At 38.9% G+C, this 9489-nt stretch overlaps 1 protein-coding gene across 1 annotated transcript; it reads left to right on the forward strand.

Moving 5' to 3' along the window:
* Positions 1 to 34: 34 nt before the first annotated feature.
* fbxo45 (F-box protein 45) lies at positions 35 to 5121 on the forward strand. Its single transcript, XM_084399623.1, has 3 exons — positions 35 to 721; positions 1393 to 1749; positions 4251 to 5121. Exons 1-3 carry the CDS (start codon positions 392 to 394, stop codon positions 4434 to 4436), a joined length of 873 nt encoding a protein of 290 aa, XP_084255749.1. The 5' UTR covers positions 35 to 391; the 3' UTR covers positions 4437 to 5121.
* The last annotated feature ends 4368 nt before the right edge of the window (positions 5122 to 9489 follow it).

Genomic DNA, 9489 nt, shown 5'->3' on the forward strand with positions numbered 1-9489 from the left:
TTCACTGAAAAGATCTTACTCACAAGAATGATTCATTCATCAATCGGGCATTACTAATGTGAAACAGAAACAGAAACAGAAAGAGTAGCATTAGAACGTGTTATGTACGATACTTGGATAATTATTGTTAATATATAAAGTAACTTAATCAAACGATAAACTTTCGTACAATCCATCCTGATTATTGAGCTCAGATTTTTTGACCGCACGCCGTCCAGGACCTTTACAATAGTCACATAGCTTAGATTTTGATCCATTTGGCCGCAACAGCAATAACACCGGGAGATGTGTCAGGCAAACGTGCTCCACGGGACCGCGGTGGGGTTCTGACCCGCTGTTGAATCCAGATTAGCGGTTGTAATAACGGTTGCTTTCAACGGAGGAGTTTGACATGTCTGGAGCAGGGGCCGGAGGGGCGCAGTCTGCGGGGCTGGGCTCTGCCGCCGCGGGCTGCTGCTCCTCCTCGTCGGGAGCCGGTTCTGCCGCATTATTAAGCGGAGGATCGAGCATCGCGGGCCGGCTACCCAGCCGAGTTCTCGAGCATATGTTCTCCTATCTGGAGCTGCCGGATCTCATGAACTGTTCGCTCGTTTGCTGGCACTGGTACAACAGTCTGGCGGATGAAAACAGCGAGGTGTGGCGAAGTCTGTGCGCCCGCTTGCTCAGTGAAGAAGCGCTGCGCTCTGATGTCCTCTGCAACCTGACTTCATATAAAGGAAAAGTAAGATTGTTCAAAGTAATTCATGTTAACATGCATTTATATAATCGCCACTGTAATACGCATGATCATGCATCATGCGTGCATTTTCTAAAATGGTATTTTTTATTAAATAAACTAGAATTTGCGTAGTGCATGATAATTTGGAATTATTTGCTTTTATTTTTCAAATAATAGCCATAAACTTTCATTTTTCATTTCGTATTTTTTTAATATACAGTTATGTTTGTAGGTGACCGTCAGAACGGTGCTAATGTATGACGTCATTTGTAAATATTGGCCCCAAATACAGCCACATCAATAGGTTGCATGGAAATGATGGGCAGAAAAATGGCATTTACATATAAATTACTAAAATCCTGTATTGACTGGTCGTATCAAAGCTAAGTCTTCTCATCACCAAAATGGTACCAGCATTGTGTTTTGGACATGGTTCTGTCAAATATGTTTATTAATCTATTTTTAACTTATTTTACCCTGTTCTTGCAATGAGAATAAATAATGATGTTGCTTAAACCACTAAATAAACCATGCCATACTTTTTTAAACATATCATACTGTCATAATTAATAGATTATTATATAGAGAGAGAATTACCATTGTATTACCATCTCATTCTAGAGAAAATTTTATTGGACAAAAGTTTGGAGTAACTTTCTTTCTTTTATCCTCAGCTGAAGTCCTTCCAACATGCGTTGAGTTCCCATGACTGCTCCAGGAATGTATATATAAAGAAAAACGGGTTTACTCTGCACCGTAACCCCATCGCCCAAAGCACTGACGGTGCCCGTGGGAAGATCGGCTTTTTGGAGGGCCGGCATGCCTGGGAGATCTGGTGGGAGGGTCCTCTTGGCACGGTGGCGGTGATCGGCATCGCGACCAAGAGGGCTCCCATGCAGTGCCAGGGCTATGTGGCACTTCTAGGCAGCGATGACCAGAGCTGGGGTTGGAATCTAGTAGACAATAACCTGCTTCACAATGGAGAGGTCAACGGCAACTTCCCCCAGTGCAACAACGCACCAAAATACCAGGTAGTGGAGCTTGAGAACGTACTATATAAAAATCATGCTTTTCCAACTTAAAGGGATAGTTCACCTAAAAATGGAAATTCTGTCATTTACTCACCTTCATGTCGTTTAACACCTTAATGACTCTCTTTCTACTGCGAAACACACAAGAGGTGGTTTAGGTTTGTGTTGCCATGTTTGATGTAGATGCATCCCAATTCACATATACACTATTCTATGCGATTTTGCAGTATAAATAGTATATAGTATAAGTATACTTCAGAGTACATATGTATATGTATGAATTAGTTTTACTCTACCTTTTGTGGTTTTTGGTTTATTGAAGGTCATTGGCTTTCACAATATGGACAACAGCTTCATGTATCCTATTTTGTGTTTTACCTGAAGAAAGAAAGCTAAATGAGTGGAATGACATGAAGTTGAATAAATTATGACAGAATTTCCATTTAGAGAAATAATGTACCTCAAAAAAACAAATGTTGTCATTGTTTTCTCACTCTCATCTTCTAAACCTGTTATTTTTGCTGTTATCTTTCATGTGAAAAGAAGGAATTGTGAAGAATCTTTGTGCAGTCCATACAATCATTCTACAGTGACCACAGCTGTCCGTGTCAAGCTCCAAAAACGACAAAAAAGAAACACCATAAAAGCAGTTGGAATATGACTTGTGTGCTATTTTCGTCTTCCGAAGTTGCTTTTTAACTTTATGTGAGGAGCAGTTTGTAACTTAAAGGGATAGTTCGCCCAAAAATGATATTTAAGCCATGATTTACTCACCCTCAAGCCGTTCGAGATGCATATGTCAATCTTTTTTCAGACGAACACATTTTCAGTTATTTTAGAAAATGTCTTAGATCTTTCAGTGGTTAGAATGTGAAGCAATGGGGTCCAGCTCGTTGAAGTCCGCAAATGAGCATGCATCCTTCACAAAAGTAATCCATCCGGCTCCAGGGGGATAAACGAAGGCCTTCCGAGGGTAATCCGTGCGGTTTTGTCGTAAAAATATACATATTTAAAACTTTATAAACGAAAATAACTGGCTTCCGGTCGCGGTCGACGCGCGTTCACGGAGATGGATGCTGGCGTATGATGTAGGACGTAGCGTAGGAAGCGACGTGACGTAGAACGAACGTAGAGTTTTGTTTTGCTCTGCTCTCTGGCTGCGCTGTCATGTTCGTTCTACGTCACGACGCTTCCATCTCCATGAACGCGCGTCGACCGCGACCGGAAGCCAGTTATTTTCGTTTATAAAGTTTTAAATATGTATATTTTTACGACAAAACCACACGGATTACCCTCGGAAGGCCTTCGTTTATCCACCTGGAGCCGGATGGATTACTTTTGTGAAGGATGCATGCTCATTTGCGGACTTCAACGAGCTGGACCCCATTGCTTCACATTCTAACCACTGAAAGATCTAAGACATTTTCTAAAATAACTGAAAATGTGTTCGTCTGAAAAAAGATTGACATATGCATCTCGAACGGCTTGAGGGTGAGTAAATCATGGGCTAAATATCATTTTTGGGCGAACTATCCCTTTAAGTCATTATTCACTTACAATATCTGCCAAAGCTCTAAAATATCAAATGTTGCTTGTACAAAGCTATTGTATTACTGCAGAAAACACAGAATACAGCACATAAGTCATACAGACAACTTTTATGTTTTTTTTGTGCTTGACAGTCTTGTTTGGGGGGGGAAACAGTGTGAAGATTCTTCAAAATATCTTCTTTTTTGTTTTTGATGGAAAACATAACCGCATGCAGGTTTGGAACAACAGGAGGGAGAGTAACTAATGTCAGTTTTAGGGATTCACCAATATGAAAATTTTGGCCAATACCGATAATTCTTTATATTTGGAAGCAGATATCCGATATATTTGCTGATAAATATAAATCCAAATTTCAATCCGCAATTCAAAACCATCATGGCGAACAGTGTGCATCTGAAGTGTCTCAGCTGAAGGAAATAATCCATCATATATCGTCTTTAATACATCGGTAAAAAAAAATGTATCAGGCTGATAACGATAACTTAACAATTAACATATATCAGCCGATACCGATATGGTGGCTGATATATCATGCATCACTAGTCAGTTTGTAATTTTAGCTTGAACCTTTCCTTGAAAAGTCAGCATTAAAACGGAAGTTGTGAATCTTCCGTATACCTGAGTGAAAAGGCTTCTGAACAAGAAGGGCAGGACTTGATTTTGTCCATGGGGAATTGATTGGGTCTTTGGATCATTGTGGTTTGCTATTGGTCGATCTCATGTGAGTTAAAGGTTGTCCCGCCCTCACGCCAGTAAACATCATCAAAGAAGAGATGTCGCTGCGAGAGGGAGGGGAAGTTATATTGACTAAAGATTATGACGGCACATTCGTTTAAAAAAAATAATAATGATGTGCACTGATAAATTATTTATAATAAATAGGCCTACAGCAATATTCCTAGAAATAAGAATTGTCCATTTTCTATAATATGTTTGTATTTATTTTCCAGATTGGGGAGAGAATACGTGTAATCCTAGACATGGATGATAAGACACTAGCCTTTGAGCGAGGGTTTGAGTTCCTTGGAGTGGCTTTCCGGGGGCTGCCCAAAACATGCCTCTTTCCAGCTGTTTCTGCCGTCTATGGGAACACTGAAGTGACTATGGTGTATCTGGGAAGACCCCTGGATGGATAAGTAAGATCTCAGTGCCACTATTACCACCGGAGAGCACCATGGGAACTGCTGCTTGTCACTAAAAAAAAGAGGAAAATTTGTGGTTGGTGGCGGGGCTTGTTGATGGTGAGGATGTCCAACACACATCTGCGGATTTCAGTTGAACATCTATTTGTTTTTAATCCTTTTTTAAGACCTGGGACATTTTTTTAAAACCTGGTTTTAATCTAATTTATGAAATTGCACAGGGAGCAGCTGTTCTATTTTATGAAATAGGTTAAAAAATTAAGCCAAAATAGAAGAGACAAGTGACAGAGTTTTATAATTCATTACAAACATTTTACACACGCATGGAATGAGAAGCTACTGTATGAGTACAAGGACGGCTCAAGCTTTCACTTAAAAAAGCAAATTTACGTGTAGGTAAATAACATGAAGTAAACATGCCAAAACAATGTACCAATATCTTACCGTTCTGTTTTTTTCCAGAGCAGTTATCTGCATGCAGTATACCAGTCTCTTCCTCTGTTTTTTTATTATTATTTTTAAGGACAGGCAAAGGTAGTATGTCGTTATTCCGTTTGTTACTGTACATCTTAACTGTGATGTATAAGTGTATAGTATTTATTTATTGAGGTCCATCTTTGCTATAACCAAGGTTATGGAGACTGCAAATAAACTCTAAATTGTGCCAGACTGTGAACATATCTCAGACTGTTTTGTTGTTACATGATTGATCTGGTGGTATATTAATGTTTGTATCTAGCAATCGATGAAGAGCCCATAGTTGCTCTCTTTTCACCACGAGGTGGCATCCGTCATCATGAGTTTCTAGACAAGGTCAAACATATAGTGCAATCGGTCTAAAATGGAAGGAAAGGACAATTTCATTCTTTGTTTAACTGTATCAGCAGAGGCGGACAGAGTACACAGCTTCATTACTTGAGTAAAAGTACAGATACCCCTTGCTAAATTTTACTCAAGTACAAGTAAAAGTACTACAGTCAGATGTCTACTTAAGTAAAAGTACTAAAGTACTTGTTTTTAAAAGTACTTGAGTATCAAGAGTACAAGAGTACATTTTCTAAATATTGCATTACTACTGCCACAGTGCTTACATTGGTAAACACAGCAAACACTTGAAGCGAAAACTATCATTAACTTGTTCAGAAAATTGATATAGTCTTGTGAGGTGGGGCCACGGGTTGGCATGATATTTTTTTTCCCAGGATGGTAGGGAAAGACTCATGAATATTCATTAGGGAAGTCATCCCTGATTGGTCTGATGACCTACCCCTAACCCCGCCCCTAAACCTACCCGGTTCAGGGATGACTTCCCTAATGAATATTCATGAGTCGTGCCCTACCATCCTGAAAACCTCTCAATCACATTTGAGAGGGTTTGCGAAATGTTTCTTTTTTCCTTTTTTTTTATTTTTTTTTTTAGAAGAAGTAACGGGTACTCACAGTTATGGATAGAAATGTAGTGGAGTAAAGAGTACAATATTTGCCTCTCAAATGTACTTGAGTAAAGTCATGAGTACTCCCCAAAAATGATACTCGAGTAAAGTACAGATCCCTCAAAATTGTACTTAAGTACTGTACTCAAGTTAATGTACTCCGTTACTGTCCGGCTCTGTGTATCAGTGGTTTGTAAGTGGTAACTATAATTATTGGTCAGGATTTTGTGTAGTCTTAAACTTTGGTTTGTACACATCATCCACTGTTTGCACTATGAACATGAATGTTACCTCAAATAGTGCTGGTGTGCTAATAATCTTCTAAGCTGTCATAATTATATTATTGTAGCAGGTGGACAATAAAACAGGCAATACATTTTTTTTTTTTTTAAGCCATATCAAGGGACCAAAATATCACAGAACAGTGGATCTCAACCACAAGATGGCCTCAGCTAACAGCTAAAGAGAGAGAGAGAGAGAGAGAGAGAGAGAGAGAGAGATTTCTTATTTTAATCAAAGCCACTTGAAGTCAAGCCTACAAGGTTAGCAAAAATGTTATCATGGTATGCAGGGAAGGAGACCAGAGGCCTTTTTTTTTTATTTTTTTTTATCGATGTCCATGGAGGAGAGGCTTCACTACGCTGAATAAACGGCTTAACATTTAATGAATTGACAGCCTATCGACTAATCTTCAACATATTTGCTCTTAAACATTAGTTTAAAGTTGATCTTTTTTTAGTTTACACTGAAAAAAAAGAGGCTTTTTTATAAAAGAAGTCACAGACAATTGCGAGACAGGTAGGATTTAGTTTAAAGCACTTCTCATTCATTTCTGTGGCTGTGTTCGAAAATCGCCCCCTATACCCTCATTCACTATTCCCTACATAACTCCACTTATATAGTCCACCTGAAGGAGTGAATAAAAACGAGTGTGTGAATTCGGACCGGAAGTGCTCCAGCTTTAAATAGTTTGTGCCTGCTGTTTAATAATCATTTGAAACTTAACAAACTGGCAGCTCCAGTAGTAATGGAAAATGTATCTTGAACTCTGTCATGGAAACTATGTATACTGTAAAAAGTGAACAGTTGGATCAACTTAAATAAATTACTTCAATTGGTAACACCTAAAGAAATTAAGTTTTCTCAACTTAAATTATCACGTTTTATCGTTTTAATTTTGCTTATCGCAAATTTAATTGCTATCGCTTAATTTTTTTAAGTTGATCCAACTGTTCACTTTTTATCAATTGAAACAGAATTTATACCTGTATGACATGATTCAACTGTGGGCGCCATCTTCTCATGAGACGCGGGAATTCATTTGACGCGACTCTCGCAATGCATTATAGATATTCTCTAGATGTTGAGTGTACATTGGTTGTACACTTGTTTTTGCGGTGCATTGTGTGATTGAATTGGTGCACTTGATTACATCTACTATGGTTTGGGACACCACTACAAATGGCTGTCCCCTCAAATAGTGCCCTATTTAAGGGTATAGGGGTCATTTCGGACACAGCCTGGCCCTATGGTATCCGCAAACTGTCGCACAACTCTGAATGAAATTCAATTACGTGAAGGCAGTAATGTGATTGGTTATCAAAGCACACGTGATCCAAGTTGGCCGTTACACTTTCTCCAATGGTCGATGCGGTCCCCCCATATTCGCATTGGGCTGGGTTTGGGCTATTTTTGTTGGCAATCGCTGGGCTAGTTTTGTTGTGCAGACCTGGCTACCCTGCCCCCTCAACAATTAGAAACTGCCGAAACACCACGATTAATTTTAACAATTTGCTTAACAACTGCATAGCACTGCATTTGACACCCTAGCAAATGCATTTCAGCACACTAAAACTACTAAGAGCACCTTAGCATCTGCATAGTGACATTCAACGCCCTAGCAACTGCTTGGAAACCCACAAAAAATTACTCAGATTACCTTAGCAACTGTATAGCAATGCACTACAAAACAAGAACACATTTAAGCAGCTGCATAGCACTGCACTAAACGGCTCAACACCCTAGTAACAGCATAGCAACACACTAAAAGTAGCTTAGCAACTGCAAAGCATTGCACTAAAAGCAATTTGACAAAATAGTAACTGCATTTTCTTAGTAAATATATTTCCAAAGGTGCTATTGACATGAAATTTTCACCAGATGTTGGTAACAACCCAAGTAAGCCATACATACAAAGAAACAAACAAAAATAAGTTCTGATTTTTCTTTTCACTCCTCTATCAGAAATCTTGCGAGGAGCACCTGGTCGAGGCAAATTTATGGTGAAATGATTGTCTTTCCACTTCCGTATTATGGCCCCAAAAGTGCTCACTGGACCATTCAGAAGCTTAGAATGGCGCCTATAACCAATGCCATCATTATGTGTTGGAACAATTAGGTTGCGAAGGTCTTGAGACAGCTCTTTGCTTTTACCCATCATGACATGTGTCTTGTGTGACACCTTGGCAATGAGACCTTTTTGTAGGCCATCATTTGGGACTGAACCAGCTGTTATTAATTTCCACGGACAGGGGGCTGGATTGCTTTTTAATTACTGTAAGTTTTCAGCAGTTGTCTTGGCTTTCCATGCCTTTTTGCGCCTCCCTTTCTTCATGTGTTCAATACTTTTTCCCTGTGTCATTTCACATTATTACACATAACTTACTTTCTGAACTTATTTTTGTTTGTTTCTTTGTATGTATGGCTTACTTGGGTTGTTACCAACATCTGGTGAAAATTTCATGTCAATAGCACCTTTGGAAATATATTTACTGAGAAAAATGATGACGTGTTCAATACTTATTTTCCCCGCTGTATACATAGATCGACGCAATTGTGCAGAATAGATCCTTTTCTTAAAAAGAATCGATCATTTTCTTAAAATTTGCTTCCAAATTGCTTAAAATTTGCTTCCAAATTGCTTTAAAAAAATTGATCGCTTCTTTTCCAAAATGAATCGCTTCTTTTCTTAAAATGAATTGCTACTTTTCTTAAAGGGGTCATATAATGGTACATGCACTTTTACAAGTTGATTGTACTGAAATGTGTGTTGGCAGTGCCTGTACACAACCATCATAAAATGATAAAAATCCATCCAGTGTTTTTTTTTAAATCTTCTTATATGTTTCCTCCTGTCTCAAATCAAGCTGTTCGATATTGTGACGTCACAATATCGACGCCCCTCCCACGATGGCTGATTGACAGCAGCGTTTCAAACACTTTAGCCTCGTGAGCGAGCTGTCAATCATAGCACGCGCCGAACGGCGCGTTCATTGTTGATGGTGCGTTCAAGTCATCTCGTATAGATCGTAATTTCGAGTTGAACGCACTTGAACACCACCACAATGTCGTAAATACCAGTGGGGAGCTCGGGATTTTCTTTAAGCCCCGATCGGTACGAGTTGGGGGCGTGTCAGTGAGAAACATGGCGGAATCAATGGATGCAACGTCTGTAGTTGAAACTGCAACGTATTTTAATTGAGAGAAAAGTAATAGTAAAATATATATCACAATACATACAGGTATTTAGCAGTGACATTGTAAGGCTTTTTCATTTATAACGAAGTAAGCTTTCTGCACAACATGATATCATTGTAATATAACAATTCTATTAT

Source organism: Rutilus rutilus (assembly GCF_951802725.1).
Source record: "Rutilus rutilus genome assembly, chromosome: 24".
In the NCBI taxonomy this organism is placed as follows: Eukaryota; Metazoa; Chordata; class Actinopteri; order Cypriniformes; family Leuciscidae; genus Rutilus; species Rutilus rutilus.